Source organism: Erpetoichthys calabaricus, chromosome 1 (genome assembly GCF_900747795.2).
Source record: "Erpetoichthys calabaricus chromosome 1, fErpCal1.3, whole genome shotgun sequence".
In the NCBI taxonomy this organism is placed as follows: domain Eukaryota; kingdom Metazoa; phylum Chordata; class Cladistia; order Polypteriformes; family Polypteridae; genus Erpetoichthys; species Erpetoichthys calabaricus.
Window position 1 is genome coordinate 80,628,544 of NC_041394.2, and position 18,725 is coordinate 80,647,268.

At 39.5% G+C, this 18,725-nt stretch overlaps 1 protein-coding gene and 1 long non-coding RNA gene across 2 annotated transcripts in view; both read left to right on the forward strand.

Annotated features, from left to right (window-relative positions):
* Positions 1-18,725, forward strand: part of LOC127529374 (uncharacterized) — a 262,990-nt gene that overhangs the window by 29,700 nt on the left and 214,565 nt on the right. The gene's annotated exons all lie outside the window — the stretch shown is intronic.
* Positions 1-18,725, forward strand: part of atl3 (atlastin 3) — an 83,457-nt gene that overhangs the window by 19,279 nt on the left and 45,453 nt on the right. The window contains exons 3-7 of the mRNA XM_028802764.2: positions 6,462-6,599; positions 7,722-7,826; positions 11,230-11,280; positions 16,312-16,368; positions 18,106-18,198. Of these exons, the coding sequence (XP_028658597.1) occupies positions 6,462-6,599; positions 7,722-7,826; positions 11,230-11,280; positions 16,312-16,368; positions 18,106-18,198 (444 nt within the window). The remainder of the gene's footprint in view (positions 1-6,461; positions 6,600-7,721; positions 7,827-11,229; positions 11,281-16,311; positions 16,369-18,105; positions 18,199-18,725) is intronic.

Below are 18,725 nucleotides of genomic sequence, written 5' to 3' on the forward strand. Positions count from 1 at the left end.
CAGTTTGTGCAGATTTTTTAGTTGCAACCCTCCTGTTCCATCTCATTCCTAAGGTGCTCCATTGCAATGAGATGTGGGGACTGTGCCGGCAATTGGAAAAAACTGGAGTTGCTGTCATCTTCATGGAATCGGCTTGAAATGATGTCTGCTTTGTAGTGCTGTGTATTATCATGCCACAGGTTTTTGAAAATGGGCAGATTGTGTCCTTAAAGGCATTTACTTAGTCTGCAACAGTGGTTAGGTATGCTGTGGAGTTCAGGTTGCTATTAAAAGCCTAATTTATGAAAACATTAGTTGCATTAGAATAGAACCACAAGTCTGTACCGTTGACACAAGGCAGGATGGATCCATGGATTCATACTGGTTTTGCTAAATCTAACTCAACCATCTGAATGTTAGAACAGAAATCCAAATCCAGCAACATTTTTGAAATCTTTAGTTGTCCAGTCTTGATAATCACATGCTGACTGTAGCCTCCCTTTGTTATTATATGAGAGGAGTGGTACCAAACATGGTTGTCTTCTGCTCTATCCCATCTGCTCTAAGGTTTGATACGTTGGGTATTCAGAAATGTCCTGCAGCACAATATTGTTGTCATGCTGTTATCTGAGTATTTAAGTCTGAACGCATTTAGGTATTCTCCTCAGATCCTCTCTCATTTACAAGGTGCCACTGCCACTCAATGTAAGTTTTTCTTGTTTAGTCTGTACAGTTTATAGAGAAGAGTATGATATAGTGTTTGAAAATTCCAGGGAGGATGCTGTTTCTGAGGTGGTGGAGCTGCAATGTCCAGCTCTAACATTCATATCACAGTCAACGTTTTTTAGATGAAATGTTTTGCCTGTTCTGATGTTTGATTGATAAACTACTTAACCATATCTAGATGCTGTATATACTGAGTTACAGCCATGTGATTGGTTGTTTGGAAGAGAACACTAATATTTGTATTTTTTGGGGGGGGGGTTATACAAAATAAATTTAGAAGCACAAACAAAACATTTCTATTATAAAGATTATTGCTTTCACTTGAGCTTATCCTGTGCAAATATTGATGGCTGAAAAATTTGCATAATGCCCAAAAACTTCAGAAACTGGTCTCTTCCTATATGCTTGAGGACATCTACCAGGAAGAATTCTATGGTGGCCCACAAGTGCAATGCTCAAAAATAAATTAAATCATGCAAATACAAATGAGAAAACGCAGAAAGAAATTGAATACGGCAAAACAAATCGGAAACAACAAATGCAAATTGAACAACACACAAGCAAAATGACAACTGCACAAACTAAGAAGCATGAAACAAAAAGAGCAGCACATAACCCAAATGGAATCAGATAAACAAATGAAAACTAAATGTTCATCACAATCCAGTCCCAGCTTTTCAATGAGTATTGTCGTGGAACTGGTATTGTTATATACTTTAGCAGAAAAGATAACGTTTGCATAACTTCGAACACTCTTGGCCAAAGCATTGGCAGAGCCAACTTGGGTTTCATCAGTAAATGGGGTTGTATCCAGTAGAAATTTGACATGTCTACTGCAAATATAGCAGAGCAAATGTGATGTTTCAATATCTGATATAATAGTTTGGTCTAAAATCAGCCAACTAACAAATCGCATTTAAAAACAAATAAATAAATTGTCGCATATATCACAGACGATTGCTTTTGGTTGGCTATATGTATCCTAGAACACTCTGGCATCATATGAGTGTTTGCTTGCCGTCACGTTCTCAGCATTACGTCATGCCGACAAACTTATGTGTTTAATCTTTTAAATGGATCTCCACCAGGTATATAAAAGTTTTATGTCCAGTCATTAAAAAAATAGCTAAATAGACAGGAGACATTCGGTGTCACTGTATCCCATAATTGATTTATGATGTTGTGCCATCTGGCTTCTCATTTTCTTTTCATTTGTGGTAGCATTTAAAAGAGTGACCAGACTAAAGTATGAAGATAGTCATGAAAGACTTCGGGATTTAACATAAAACTGTTATACTTAAAAAGTAATGTCTTGCTCTTTTCATACTTGCTTTCTAAGTATGGTGATATCAAACACTGAAAATGTTTATGACTAAATATACAGCAAAATACCTGAATCACACCGGATCTGGGACCGAAACAATTTAAAGAGCTATTGCAACAAACTGTTGTGGGGAAATCCACAAAGTGAAATACAGTAATCCCTCTTCCATCGCGGGGGTTGCGTTCCAGAGCCACCCGCGAAATAAGAAAATCCGCGAAGTAGAAACCATATGTTTATATGGTTATTTTTATATTGTCATGCTTGGGTCACAGATTTGCGCAGAAACACAGGAGGTTGTAGAGAGACAGGAACGTTATTCAAACACTGCAAACAAACATTTGTCTCTTTTTCAAAAGTTTAAACTGTGCTCCATGACAAGACAGAGATGACAGTTCAGTCTCACAATTAAAAGAATGCAAACATATCTTCCTCTTCAAAGGAGCAAACAAATCAATAGGGCTGTTTGCTTTTAAGTATGCGAAGCACCGCGGCACAAAGCTGTTGAAGGCGGCAGCTCACACCCCCTCGTCAGGAGCAGAGAGAGAGAGAGTTAGAGAGAGACAGATAAAAAAATCAATACGTGCCCTTCGTGCTTTTAAGTATGCGAAGTACCGTGCAGCATGTCTTTTCAGGAAGCAGCTGCACAAAAGATAGCAACGTGAAGATAATCTTTCAGCATTTTTAGATGAGCGTTCCTATCGTCTAGGTGTGTGAACAGCCCCCCTGCTCACACCCCCTACATCAGCGCAAGAGAGAGAGAGAGAAAGTAAGCCGGGTAGCTTCTCAGCCATCTGTCAATAGCGTCCCTTGTATGAAATCAACTGGGCAAACCAACTGAGGATGCATGTACCAGAAATTAAAAGACCCATTGTCCGCAGAAACCCGCGAAGCAGCGAAAAATCCGCAATATATATTTAAATATGCTTACATATAAAATCCGCGGTGGAGTGAAGCCGCGAAAGGCGAAGCGCGATATAGCGAGGGATTACTGTAGTTTTGTATTTAATCCATGAATAATACCCAGAAATGACACTATTAAAGTGCCCCTAAGTCCGAATGTAAAGGGACCCTCTCCTCCAGTGGACACGCACTGTTCCAAGGAGTGGAAAAACCTGGAGATGCCATCTATGAAAGCAGCCCCGTGAGCGCAGACACTGCACTTTTGACTGCACAATCCCCAATAACTAAAGCTCATTGGTTTAGATGTTTGGCCTTTGGTGAGCATCATGTGTGACCTTGGGTGAGCGAAGTGAGACGGAGCCGTGTGGCATGTATGAGCTGAAGAAACAAACGTTATTTTTTAGGGCCATATCCCAGCATTCTGGCTTAAAGTGGCATGTCAGTAGCGTGTATACTAGTGCAAAAAAATAATGGCTGTATCAAATGTTTCTCAACACGGAGTGCTGTCGGCATTAAGTTATAGCTTCACTACCAATTAAAAATACTGAAATATGGTTGTAATACTTTAAAAACTGCTCTGGCAGAAAGTGCGTGAAGTTATGCAAACATTATAATTTCTGCCAATTTACACTATATAAAAATACCTAAAAAATGTAACAGATCTCTTTTACCTTTCAGCATTCTCACTTCCACCACACCACTCATTGAAAAGCTTGGATTAAATCATGATGAATGTTTAGTTTTCACTGTATTTTCCACTTTGATTTGGCTTATGTGCCCCTCTTTTTTCTTTCATGCTTCTCAATTTGTTTGCACAGTTGTTGTTTCTGATTTGTTTTTGCATTTTGTCACTTGTTTTCAATTTGTTTTTATGTATTTTGAATTGTTTTTGCATTTTCTTACTTGTTTTTGCAGTTTTTGGTTTGTTTTTGCATTTCCAGTTTGTATTTGATTTTTCTGATTTGTGTTTATGTTTCCAATTTGTTTTTGTGTTTTCCGATTTGTGTTTGCATGATTTCATTTGTTTTTGTGCATTGCACTTCAGGTCCACCATAGAATTCATGTATTAGTGAAGAATATTTTTTATTTAACCAACTTGTATACTTAAGTGTAGACTAGGTTATAAATTAGTTTTGTCTACTAAATGCTAAAGCGTAAAAAATGGTTAAAACTGGTAGTCTGTAACCATCCAAAATATATCTTTAAGGGTCATTCTATGTCAAATCAACAAATTTTTCCAGAAATCCCACATACTTCGTCTCAATTTTGTGAGGGTAGAAGGGGTGTCAAATTTTACATGGCTTTATTTTTCCATCAACTTCACAAGACAATATCTCAAGTACTAAACCACCTAGCAGGCTCAAATTTTACATACTGGTACCTTTATTGGTATCATACTTAACAAAATCAAAATGTTTGGTCCAGATGACACCACTTGGTAAGACCAGACCTTCAAAAATGGGGGAAAAATATTTTGCGTCTTTTGCTTTCAGAAAGCATATTCTAACTGATGCATCCTGCTGAAATTTTTTAGATACCTTCACAGGGCTTTTCAAAAGGTTATAAAGAAACAAACTGCATCAGGGTTTGACCAGCAGACCTCTCAAATGTGAAAAAAAAAAAATTGGGGTCAAATTTTCAGTCCAGCTTAATGCACTGTGGGAATGCCCAGACATTTTTCTAATTATTTTCCTGTATCCTATATGCTCCCTTCTTTATCAAAAAACAAGCCTGACTTTTCTTACGTGAATCTTTTTTTATATTCCATTCTAAACATGGATTAAACTCCCCATTTGTCAGTAATGACAATCATCAAGTTCTTCATCACTAACTTACGTATAGAATTAGTGGGGAAAAAATAAATCACCAAAGACACATTAAGCACAACACATGAACAACAGCTGCTTGATTTATTATTTAAATACAACACTAGTTATAATGAAATGTGAACATCTTGGTATTGCGGCAGCAGGAATGTGACCCATTTAATTTCTGTTTCAATTTAAGTGCAGAGTGTAGGGCATCTTTGTCTTTGAGATCAAGAAGGGACTGCCTCTCACTGACTGTTATGTGTACTAAGCAGTGCAATGACACACTGTAATGGCACCCAACAAATATAGTCTGTAGGTGCCCAATTCCATTTCACTCTTCTCACGAATCAACATCAATCCAGCATTTTTTTATCATACATGCACCCAACATAGCTTCCAGTTGGACACTGGTCTAACGTGAGGGACGCATTTAATTCATCGGGAGTGTGATCGTGTGAGGGCAGGATCCCAGCTGCTGCTTCAGTGGTGAATATTCAGTCAGTCAGTTAACTGTCTTCACCAGACACCCAGCTGACTTTGTGTTTGCCATCTTGTGTAGGGATATAACAGTAGTATTCTCTAGTACCAGGTACTCTTTTGGCCACAAAGAATCACATTCCCTGTTCAGCCTCATGAAATAGGACATTGTCATTTGATATGAAAGAAGTTTGACATTTTTGATAACTTACTGATTGAAAACTCAATGATTACCATTATTGACACATGGAGCATTCAGCCTATGTTTAGGATGGAAAATAAGCATGAAAGATTTGCATAAGAAAAGTAAGGTTAGTGTTTTGAGGAGGAAGGGACAATGTAGAATAAATGAAAAATATTTTTAAAATTATCTGCACATTCCCACATGCCGTTAGGGTGCTCTGAAAATGAAATCCAAAGTGTTTTTTTGGATTTGAGAGGTCTGCTGTTCAAACCCTGATACAGTTATTCTCTGTTTATTGCTTTTTCAGAAAGCCTATACTGTATAGTTTTCTGAATAAGGATATATTGGTTACAAATATGTCTTTCTGAGGACTAAACATAGCTAAACCAAAAACTCCAATTAAATTTTGGTCAATTTCAAGGGGCTGCTTCGACCATGCAGGGTCATCTGGACCAAATGTTTTAATTTCTTCACATATTATATCAATTAATATACCAGCATGCAAAGTCTGAGCCTGCTCTGTGTTTTATGTCTTCAGCCATGGACTTGTGAAATTTCATTTAAAAAAATGAGGCAGGATAAAATTGACACCCCGCCCACCCCACCCCCACCCCACCCCCTCAGTAAACTGGCTGAATCTTGGAAAGTATTGATCTTGCATCAAAAAAAATTACGGAGTGTCTCCTGACTAACATGAGTACACTTGGTAGTTTTTCCAAAATTTTTGAGTCCGAAGTGCTTGGGACTTTGGTTGATTTGACATGGAATGACTCTTAACTAAGAAAATGCATACATTAGTACATTGTTAAATGAGAGAAGCATAAATAGCTTATGAAATTAGTTTTTTTTTATCAATTCAAGACTTTGGTCTGTCCTCTTTGCAACATTTATTTGAGGTTATCAATGAGAAGAACATAATTAATGTCACTACCTCATTTGCCAGTTACTGCTTTTGATTTAATAGCTGACATATATTTTGAAAATTCAGCTTTTCATGTTTTTCGGATAATTTATACCAAAAATAACTCTATGCCTCTTCTTTTTTGTATTTCTTCGGCAGAAGGAGGCTGACTTGTGGCTTGGTGGGGAAGATGAACCTTTATCTGGATTTTCTTGGCGGGGAGGTTCTGAGCCAGAGACAACAGGAATTCAGATCTGGAGTGAAATATTTGTGGTGGAGAAGCCCAACAAGAAAAAGGTGTTGTATTTTATAAAAGTAAATTAAAAAACTGGAAACATGCTCATGGTCCTTGACTATTATCAAAATGAATGTATGCTACTCTTTGTATGAAGTTTGCAAAGTAGTTGCACATTCCTGATAAAACTGCATGTACTGTGTATTTAAATGTTTCTCTGCGTTGACCAGAATGAAGCACCAAAGAAACAAATTAATTTTACATTCGTATAAAACCATTTGCACTATGTACCCATTGACTGAATACATAATAAAATGAAATGTATAATGGTGTATGTTAGAGGTAAGTATCTTTGGAAAAAGTACAATTCATAATCTGCTGATTTTGAGTAGCTGCAATAATAAAAATCTGCATTCAACAAGAGGTATGTGTGGGGTACTAACAGTGTATAAACTATCCAAATATAGAAAAATGTTCCTTGGTGCTGTGAAATCTTGGAGGTAGTTCTGTTAATACAGATGGTTGATATTTCCAGCCTTTGGTACAGAATCACAGTGTCAGCATGGTGCAATTTGATCGTTTCTGTGAAAAGATCTGAAATGAAGTACCGGTATAGCAACAGAAACTTAAGCATTCACACTCTAAGGTATTTTTCTTTGCAAAGTTCATAATTTATACTAGAAATGTTATTGTTTTGTGCAAATAACAAAAGTAGCTGGTGAATTCTGTTCTGTAGGATATTGGTGTGTTGATTCCAGATTTTTGCTGTTAACCAAAACCGTCTTAGTCATTATTATTTACACTGTCTCCCTGCAGATGTACAATAATACTTTATTACTTTATAAGCAGCAGTTTGCTTCCCTAATATCATTGTTAATTGCAGTATATTAATATAATTACTTCCTTCCTGAAATTCATTCCTTGCTTATACATGAAACAGACTTAACATTTATTAAACGAGAAACTAATATTTTGTGCAGTTTTGCAGTATTACACAAAATCAATACCAGCAATTATGAATGTAAAAAATACAACTCACCTCTTTGCCGCTTTATTAGCCTAGTTTACCTAATATTGTGCCGTTTATTGTCTCATATATATAAGTGCATTTCAGACATGGTGGTGTGGCCAATGCCTGTCTTGGTGAAAATAAATTCTGCAACTTTGCATTTTGTTCTGTACAGGTGGCTGTAGTGCTGATGGACACTCAGGGTGCTTTTGATAGCCAGTCAACAGTGAAGGATTGTGCCACTATATTTGCTCTTAGTACTATGACCAGTTCAATCCAGGTGAGACAAAACATTTGCTTTTCATATATACTGTAAACAAAGTGAGTATGCAATATATATTATAAATGTCTAATCATGCATAATATATGTTTGCATGCAGTTCAATAACTTGCTTATTCGTGTATGCTTTACTTTGAAGGTCTATACTGTAGTTTAAGTCTTTAAATCTCAGCAAAACCCTAAAGTCACTCTAATCAATGTTTGTGGCAGCTTATCTTTAGTTTTGGAATATATTTACAGGCTAGTACAATATGTAATCAAAAATTTCTCTTATAATTGTTTTTTGTAGTGAGCTTACACAGTTGAGGTTTGGTTTGTTTGCAAAATTAATAGATACAGGCATAAAAGTTATCAATAGGTTGAATTACTGATCATAGCAGGAGCTACTGACTGGATTACTCTGAGGGGCCCCAACTTAACGATAGCTTGTTAAATGAACAGGGTTTATAATTCCATCCTACTGTATGTGGATATACTGTATTTCATTTTCAGGGAATATTCTACTTGAATATCTACTTTCTAAATGACTTTCTACTAAATTAACTGCTCATCTTATTTTAGTCAGCCAGTCCTTACATAGATAGTGAATACTATAGTTTAATTCATAATTTAAAACATAAGGTAAATATGGGTGTTTACATCAAATCTGCCCAAAACAGTTTGGATGATGGGTACATATTGCCTAGGAATATAATATCAAGAAAGTGTAAATGGTCAATCATTAAAAAGTGTTGTACTGAATTTCATGCAAAACAAGTACAAATGGGTAGAAACCTCTAAGTAGCGAATACCCACAAAACTGAAAGAGCAATCCCTAGAAGTAGTCAACTGTGGGTAATAAATATCTTGAAATTATTCTCAAAGCTACTGTGTTGTTTGAAATAATTTTATAGGACAAGCAGAATACAATGGTATTGTGAAGAATTCAGTTTCTAAGTAATGCTTAAGGGTATCAGGTCATGAAGATTATCCTAAAGCTAACAAGTAACAAGTATAGTCAAGCAAGCTGAAAGTTAATGTGAATGAGCTCATCAAGAATTTTCAGATAGAAGAAGACATTGCATTTATATAGCACTTTTCAAGACACTCAAAGCGTTTTACATGGAGAAAGTAGAGACACTTTCACCACCACCAGCAATGTGCAGCATCCACAAGGATGATGCAATGACAGCCATTTTCCAACAGAAATCTTACCACACATTAGTTATTAGATGGTAAAGAGGTCAGAGACATAGCCAATTATAGACAGGGGATGTTTAGGTGGCCAGAATGACCAGGCTGCGATGGGCAATCTAGCCAGGACATTAGGAAACACCCTACTCTTTACGAAGAATGCCCAGAGATTCTTTATGACCACAGGGAGTCAGGTTGTATATCTCATTTGAAGGACAACACCATTTTTACATCATAGTGTCCTGGTTACTGCACTTAGGCCTTGTGTTCTACACACAATCCTCAGGGTGAGCACCCACTGTTGGTCTCCACCCACACGTCTTCCAGCAGCAACCCAAGCTTTTCCTAGATGGCCTCCCATCTAAGTACTGGCCTGGCCCAAGCATGCCTAGCTTCAGGTTGATTACCTGTTCTGAAGTGCATGTAGTATGCACAAGCTCAAATGAATTTTTGTGAGTAGCAAGGTATTTGAAAATAAAGTTTATGTACCATGTGTGACATTGTGAAGACATGGAACAATAAGCATTTTGTCTTTTTTGTTATTTGCTACTCAGAATGTGTATTTTATTTTTTTACAAGCGATTTAAGATTTAACATGTCTGACATGCCTTCAGCCAACACTGTTATATTTGCATTTGCATTTAACATTAAATACTATATGTCTGCGTGTATCAGTTGTTGCAGATTTACTTGAAATATCCAGGGGAATGAAATTTATTCAATTAAAAACCAGATTTCAGGTATAATACTTTGATAAAAGCAGGTAATTCTTAAGTTGCTTAATTAACATTCCAACTGCCTGATTCAGTATAAAAGTTTAGGGCTTTCAGTATTTGGCAGGATCAGAAGAATAGAACTTACTGACTTATTATAAAGGAGTGATTGTTAGGGCATAACTGGATAGAGCGTCAGCACCTAAAATAAATTACCAGTGCTTTACAAGGAGCAAGATGAAATTGACATACAGTAGTAGTCAAAAGGAGGAACTGTGCTAGAAAATGCATAATCTTGCAGCGTAATGTCACCGTATACTATAAAGTGGCAAGAATGAATAGGGAAACAGCAAATACAAATTTCATATATGTTGTAAGCAGACAGTTTCATCAGCAGTGGTTCCTTAATAACTCTTCATAATTAGGACTTAGTTTGAAGTGTAACAACTACACATTATAGAGTACAGTTACAGTTTTGTGAAAAACAGAGACAATTTACTGATGAGCTTTAGAAAAGTGTGATGTGGTCAGATAAATAATTTTTCCCTCTCTTTTTCAAAATTGCAAATGCGGCACACAGAAACAACATTACATGTGTTAATGTTTGACTATAACAGTGACAGGCTCTGCTATTCCCACAGTCTTATGATGTGTATTTTCTAAACCTGTAAGTTGTCACTCACCTCCCAGAAGGAAACTCCAATAATTCATTAGTCAATGATATTGTCTGGTCACCTTTAATCCTTTATTGGAGCATTTCTTTTTTAACATATGAAGGTGTCTTTCAGAAGAAGCATTAAGCTCTAATTATAGTGAGCATGAGAACCAAGTTATCCATTCTATGTGTCATGACCCTTTCACTCGTTGGATTGCATCCATTTCGTGTATTTATGGGAGACCCTGAAAAGGTATTTTAGATAGCATGTTATTCTTTATTCAGCATAGTACAAGCTCTTTCCATGATGGAAACTTTCAGAGAACCACAAACACTGGTAAATTTTGTCACATGGTTAATATGCACTGTTTGTCTACTTGTAGTGAGATAAAATGTTGTGGTGCAATCATAGAAGTCATCTTGGATACATTCAACAGCTCAGCAACATTTCTGCAATAATTCAAAATGTCATTGTAGTTTAGTGTTTAAAGAAATGATGGTTTACTTGTCAGATGGCCTTCCTAATTCAAATTAATTTTATTTCTGTATTTATTTTATAACCTTTTAGGTATTTTCATATCATCAGAACCCAACATAGTTCAGTCTTCCAAAGATTTTTTTTTTTGAATTAGCAATATAGTTTATCCATCCATCCATTATCCAACCTGCTATATCCTAACTACAGGGTGACAGGGGTCTGCTGGAGCCAGTCCCAGCCAACACAGGGTGCAAGGCAGGAAACAAACCCCGGGTAGGGCACCAGCCCACTGCAGTAATATAGTTTATATTCTCTGAATTAGATTAGAGATTGTTATAGTTTTTAATGTACAGGTTCACTAAAACTTGTCTTACTCTGTTTTAGATTTATAATCTCTCCCAGAATATTCAAGAAGATGACCTTCAGCAGCTGCAGGTATAAGTTTAAAGTCATATCCTAATTTCCTAACCTGCTCTTTCAATCCTCTTTTTTTTTTTAATGAACTTGCAACATGTGCATGCTGCTCACTGCTTGGTGTAACATATCTTATATATAAATGTCTATGCGTGGAAGTGTGTGTGTCTGTCCAGCCTGGAAGTGAGAGGTGGAGTCAGGATAAGGGATCCACCTCCAAGGAAACAGAAAGCTTGCTTAGCTGCTAATAACACAAGCAAGGCCAGCACATCAGCAAAACGAAACCTCAGAAGTAAGACAAAGTCACTTAGCCACTAAAATCGGCAAAACGGTATCTCTTTTACTTCCCATGGGCTCACCACCTATGGGAGGGGCCAAGGAGGTCGGGTGCAGTGTGAGTTGGGTGGTGGCTGAAGGCGGGGACCTTGGCGGTCCGATCTTCGACTACAGAAGCTGGCTCTTGGGACGTGGAATTTCACCTCTCTGAAGGGGAAGGAGCCTGAGCTTGTGTGCGAGTTTGAGAGGTTCCGGCTAGATATAGTCGGGCTCACCTCGACGCACAGCTTGGACTCTGGAACCAATCTCCTTGAGAGGGGCTGGACTCTGTACCACTCTGGAGTTGCCCTCGGTGAGAGGCGCCGAGCGGGTGTGGGCATACTTATTGCCCCCCGACTTGGAGCCTGTACATTGGGGTTTACCCCGGTGGACGAGAGGGTAGCCTCCCTCCGCCTTCGGGTGGGGGGACAGGTCCTAACTGTTGTTTGTGCGTATGCACCGAACAGCAGTTCGGAGTACCCACCCTTTTTGGAGTCCCTGGAGGGGGTGCTAGAGGGCATACCTTCTGGGGACTCCCTTGTACTGCTGGGAGACTTCAATGCTCACGTGGGCAATGACAGTGAGACCTAGAAGGGCGTGATTGGGAGGAATGGCCCCCCTCCGATCTGAACCCGAGTGGTGTTTTGTTATTGGACTTCTGTGCTCGTCACGGATTGTCCATAACAAACACCATGTTCAAGCGTAGGGGTGTTCATATGTGCACTTGGCACCAGGAGAGGGGCGGAGCTGTCAACTGATCACCACCTGGTGGTGTATTGGCTTCGATGGTGGGGGAGGATGCCGGTCAGGCCTGGTAGGCCCAAACGTGTTGTGAGGGTTTGCTGGGAACATCTGGCAGAGTCCCCTGTCAGAAGTAGCTTCAACTCCCACCTCCAGCAGAACTTCGACCATGTCCTGAGGGAGGTGGGGGACATTGAGTCCGAATGGGCCATGTTCCATCCCTCTATTGTTGAGGCGACTGACTGGAGCTGTGGCCGTAAGGTGGTTGGTGCCTGTTGTGGCGGCAATCCCCGAACCCGTTGGTGGACACCGGCGATGAGGGATGCTGTCAAGCTGAAGAAGGAGTCCTACCGGTCCCTTTTGTCCTGTGGGACTCTGGAGGCAGCTAATAGGTACTGGCAGGCCAAGCGGAATGTGGCTTCGGTGGTTGCTGAGGCAAAAACTCAGGCATGGGAGGAGTTTGGGGAGGCCATGGAGAACGACTTTCGGATGGCTTCGAGGAGATTCTGGTCCACCATCCTGCGTCTCAGGAGGGGGAAGCAGTGCAGTGTCAACACTGTATATGGTGGGGATGGTGCGCTGCTGACCTCATCTCGGGATGTTGTGGGTCGGTGGGGGGAGTACTTCGAAGACCTCCTCAATCCCACTAACATGCCTTCCAATGAGGAAGCAGAACCTGGGGACTCAGAGGTGGGCTCTCCCATCTCTGGGACTGAGGTCACCGAGGTAGTCAAAAAACTCCTTGTGGCAGGGCCCCGGGGATGGATGAGATATGCCCAGAGTTCCTCAAGGCTCTGGATGTTGTAGGGCTGTCTTGGTTGACACGTCTCTGCAACATCGCATGGACATCAGGGACAGTGCCTCTGAATTGGCAGACCGGGGTGGTGGTCCCCCTATTTAAGAAGGGGGACCGGAGGGTATGTTCCAACTACAGAGGAATCACACTCCTCAGCCTCCCTGGAAAAGTCTGTTCGGGGGTTCTGGAGAGGAGGGTCTGTCGGATAGTCGAACCTCTGATTCAGGAGGAACAATGTGGTTTTCGTCCTGGTCGCGGAACAGTGGACACCCTTAGCAGAGTCCTGGAGGGTGCATGGGAGTTCGCCCAAACCAGTCTACATGTGTATTGTGTACTTGGAAAAGGCATTCGACCATGTCCCTCGGGGAATCTTGTGGGGGGTGCTCCGGGAGTATGGGGTAACGGACCCCCTGATAAGGGCTGTTCGGGCCCCTGTACAACAGGTGTCAGAGATTGGTCCTCATTGCCGGCAGTCGAACCCGTTTCCAGTGAGAGTTGGACTCCGCCAGGGCTGTCCTTTGTCACCGATTCTGTTCATAATGTTTATGGACAGAATTTCTAGGCGCAGCCAGGGTGTTGAGGGGGTCCGGGTTTGGTGGACTCAGGATTGGGTCACTGCTTTTTGTGGATGATGTTGTCCTGTTTGCTTCATCAGGCCGTGATCTTCAGCTCTCTCTGGATCGGTTCACAGCTGAGTGTGAAGCGGCTGGGATGGGAATCAGCACCTCCAAATCCGAGACCATGGTCCTCAGCTGGAAAAGGGTGGAGTGCCCTCTCAGGGTTGGTAGCGAGATCCTGCCTCAAGTGGAGGAGTTCAAGTATCTCGGATCTTGTTCACGAGTGAGGGAAGAATGGAGCGTGTGATCAACAGGCGGATCGGTGCGGCGTCCGCAGTGATGCGGGCTCTGCATCGGTTTGTCGTGATGAAAAAGGAGCTGAGCCGTAAGGCAGAGCTCTCAATTTACCAGTCAATCTATGTTCCTACCCTCACCTATGGTCATGAGCTATGGGTAGTGACTGAAAGAACGAGATCGTGAATACAAGCGGCTGAAATGAGTTTCCTCCGCAGGGTGTCTGGGCTCTCCCTTAAAGACAGGGTGAGAAGCTCAGTCATCCGGGAGGGGCTCAGAGTAGAGCCGCTGCTCCTCCGCATCGAGAGGAGTCAGATGAGGTGGCTCGGGCATCTGATCAGGATGCCTCCTGGACGCCTCCCTAGTGAGGTGTTCCAGACACGTCCAACCGGGAGGAGGCCCCGGGGAAGACCCAGGACACGCTGGAGGGACTATGTCTCCCGTCTGGCCTGGGAACGCCTTGGGGTTCTCCCGGAAGAGCTAGAAGAAGTGACTGGGGAGAGGGAAGTCTGGGTATCTCTGCTCAAGCTGCTGCCCTCGCAACCCGATCTCGGATAAGCAGAAGAGGATGGATGGATGGATGGATGGTATCCCTTTTAGTTTTCCTCCCGCCGCTAATACATAAGCGAGACGAGCATGTCAGCAAAACTAAATCTCCAAAGAAAGACAGTCACTTAGCTGCTAATGCACAAATGATGCAAGCATGTTGGCAAAACAAAACCTCCTAGGAGAGAGATGCCCAGAGTAGTTCCTTTCAATTTCCTGACATCTCTACGTTTCAATTTTTTTTCTGATGATTTAAATAGTTTCTAGAATATATATAGTCTCCACAGTTTTGTAAAAATTATTTAAAAGATAACAAAAAAGAATACACTTGTGATTGTTTCATTAGCCATATACAGACTGATAGAAATAGTGATAATAAAAGCAAGTTTTCCAAGAAAAATTGGGGAGGGGATTCTTGATAATATATAGTTTTCAAATTTTTCTAATTCTATATACCAGTACAGCCATTATAAACATGGAAAAATTGATTTCTTTACTAATACTGAATAAGTGTTTAAGAGCAGCTATGCGGCAAACTACTTGTTTGGGATTAAAATGCAGATAACACATGTTAAATATCTCTTCTCAGATACAGTATGTACATTTTTTAACATACTTGCTTGGTGTTTGAGCTTATATAATTCATATAGGCCTCTGTTTAATGAGAATGCTAGAAACATGAATTAGAATGCAACATGTACAGTAACCCCAAATAAAACTAGAAAGTTGCAGTCAACTCACAGCAGGAAGATCTTGCTCTCAGTAAAATCATATGTGGCATAAAGTGATTGTAAAATGAAATTGGACATAATGGACAAAGGAGGGTCAGGAGTTAGACGGATATATTTTATCTTAACTTTTTTTTTTAAATGTATCCTAATTTATTATTTTGTTTACATTTCTAAATGTAATAAACAAAAAGTTGGAGCTTTCCAAAAATGGAATGGGATTGCACGCTTTGTGTAATTTTGCCATTAGTTAAATATAATCATCTGGAAGTCAGACTGGTCAGCATGGTGATTTTTTTTTTTTTATGCCTAATGTATGTTTGTTTTAACAATCATAAAGTAAACACACAGCAGATTTTCATGTGCAAATAAAATCAACCAAATAGAGTAAGCCTAGAAAATTTTAAAATAAGTGTATGTGACAGCTCAAAGTGTGTAGTACACCAAGAAAATCTTATCATTGTTTTGATAGTAAGTTTCTTTTACTGTTGTACATTATAAAGCAAGACAACTAATCATGTTATCTTTTTATAGCATACTAATGAAGCAATTTCATGAACAGTACTAACACACTCATACTTCACATTGGACATATAAGAGTTGTACTTTACGTGGCTGTTATAACTTGGAAGGTCATGTGTTTAGTTCTTTCATGCAAGCACGTTCCCCAGTACTGCCAGTCAGTACAGAAAAAAAAATGCTTTTGTGAAATCAGCAGTGTAGGAATTTTTATGGTAACATCTTCTGACATGCAGTGGAACTGCAAAGTAAAATGTAAATTACTAAACACAAAAACCATTAACTATTGCTAATAATAAAAGCAAAAGATGACATTGCTTAACACATTATTCGCTTGAGTTTCCAATTTTTTTAAACTAAAGGGTCTTTAAAGAGTTATGCTTTAAATATGACAGAATAAGTGAAAATAAATAAATCCCAGGGTCTGGAAAGAAGATTATATAGGATTTGTAATGTCATAATATTTAACTTTCAGAAGTATTATAAACAGATGTAAATTATTCTAATCACAAAGTGACTACTTGCTCTCACTAATCTTAATATTCTTTTCCTACAGTTGTTTACAGAGTATGGCCGCCTTGCTTTGACTGAGATATCCCAAAAACCATTCCAGGTATGTGATACTTTTAAGTGATGATTTCAAGCCATAGGTGAGTTTGATGGTTATTGTGAACTCTATGCCTCATTCCTAATATAGAAAGTAGAATGTACAGTAGCCTACAGTATCTGAATTCCTACAGGTTAGCTGGTTGCCCAACCAAAGTGTCTCCATTTGTTTTCTACTTGTATTGTTCTATTTAAGGGTAATATGTTTTTTGCCTTCCAGCACCACTTTTATCCACATAATCTTTGGTGTTTCTCTTGTTTTCTTTCTTTCCACATCTCTTCATATTTAATCTATAAATGTAGTCTTTCTTTGCCGGTACTTACTTAAAACCTTGTTCTCCTCTCTGTTTGAATTATTATCTCCATGCCATTTCTCCTACCATAATGTATACCTTTCTCTCCCTCTCATATCCTGATTATTTATTCTTATCTCAGTGCTTTCGAGTTGCTTCATATTATGTCGTCATAAACCTACACATATAACTTTAACTACCTTATGGCACGATTTTAAGCCCAGTTTGCAGTTGTCAACTGATTTTTCTGTGTTGACTCAAATTTCATTTTCATTGTTTCACTTGCAGTGTGAAAATGGTTGCGATGACTGATTGTATCTCCTGATTGGGCTGTTGCACAACTGGAAGAATTTCTGCTATGTCAGATATTTCAGTGAGCAGTCTTGTAGCGTGAGCTGTCTCAAAGCTGATTTTTCTCTACCAACCAGGGAAGAGTAACATAATAAAACACAGGATAGAACCTGCATTTTTTCCACACTGAAACAATGCACTAGTGTTTTCATTGATTGAAAATGTAGGTGTAGCGAAGACAATAGGTGGAGACAAATGTCTTTGTTCTTAAACAAAAATAGTAGTGGGCATGTAGCCTTAGGACCTGGGGACCCGGGTTCGCTTCCCGGGTCCTCCCTGCGTGGAGTTTGCATGTTCTCCCCGTGTCTGCGTGGGTTTCCTCTGGGCGCTCCGGTTTCCTCCCACAGTCCAAAGACATGCAGGTTAGGTGGATTGGCGATTCTGAATTGGCCCTAGTGTGTGCTTGGTGTGTGGGTGTGTTTGTGTGTGTCCTGCGGTGGGTTGGCACCCTGCCCAGGATTGTTTCCTGCCTTGTGCCCTGTGTTGGCTGGGATTGGCTCCAGCAGACCCCCGTGACCCTGTGTTCGGATTCAGCGGGTTGGAAAATGGATGGATGGATGTAGCCTTAGTTTAAACTTTGAATAAAGGGACACCTTTTGGAGGAAAAATTAAGATACAGATGGAATTTTTAATCTAACTCTATTAGAATGTACATGTTTGGGCAACTTAGTCTAGTGGAATTTACAAGGCTACAAGTCTATTTATCACCACTGATTCACTGCAAAACCCTGCCTGTATGTAAGCAGTTGCACCAAAAGGATTGTAACTGTTTTCTAAATAGTTGTACTTTAAAGTTTTCTTTCTTAGAATGAATGGAACAAGTTTCCAAATAATAACACAGGTAAACTTTCAATTATTTTTGGGTTACTGTAGGTATAATTGTAAAAAAAAAATACCTAATTTAATAAGTAGTATATATTGGTCTTTCCCAATAAAATTAGAAAATATTAAAGAAAAAAATCAATGCCTACTGAAGTAAATTGTTTTGCTTCGTTTTCAAAAAGTCATGTTTTTTTTTTTTTTTTTGGTAACCTGAGCAAGTAAGTGCAAATTGCTTGTTGTCACAATGTATTTAGAATAACTTTTGCTTTATTTCTTAGTCGCTGGTATTCCTAGTTCGTGACTGGAGCTGCCCATATGAGTATGATTATGGTGTAGATGGCGGAATGAAATTCCTGGATAAACGCTTGCAGGTACACACAATAATATTTGTAGATGTAAAGAGTTGTAACCATTTAGTCCATTTTATAACATAATGATGTTGAAATCTGTATTTTAGAGAAGTATGCTTATGAATCATCTTTTACTGAAGAGGGACATGGTTATTATGCAGCAAAACTTTGCTTGCATGAATGGTTTTAATACAACTTCTTTTCTAATGCATCTGTTATTGAGCCTGCTCATCCTGTTCACAGTTGTTGGAGCCTAGGTTCATACTGGCAAAACTGGGTACAGAGCATGGACCAACCCCTAATGTGGCCCATTTCATTGTGCACTCATGCACATAACCACATTTACTCGTATCTCAAGATGTGCACCTTTGGGATGTAAGAAGAAATGTCATAGAGTCATAGTTTTGATGGTTGATTTGGAATAGGGGTTTTGTGGGAACGACTAACATGGGTAAACACCAAAGATGTACTTAGCAGACTAGGATTTAAATCCAGGACTCTAGAGCTGTTCAATTCCTATCACTGCATTTCAGGATTGTTAAGAAACC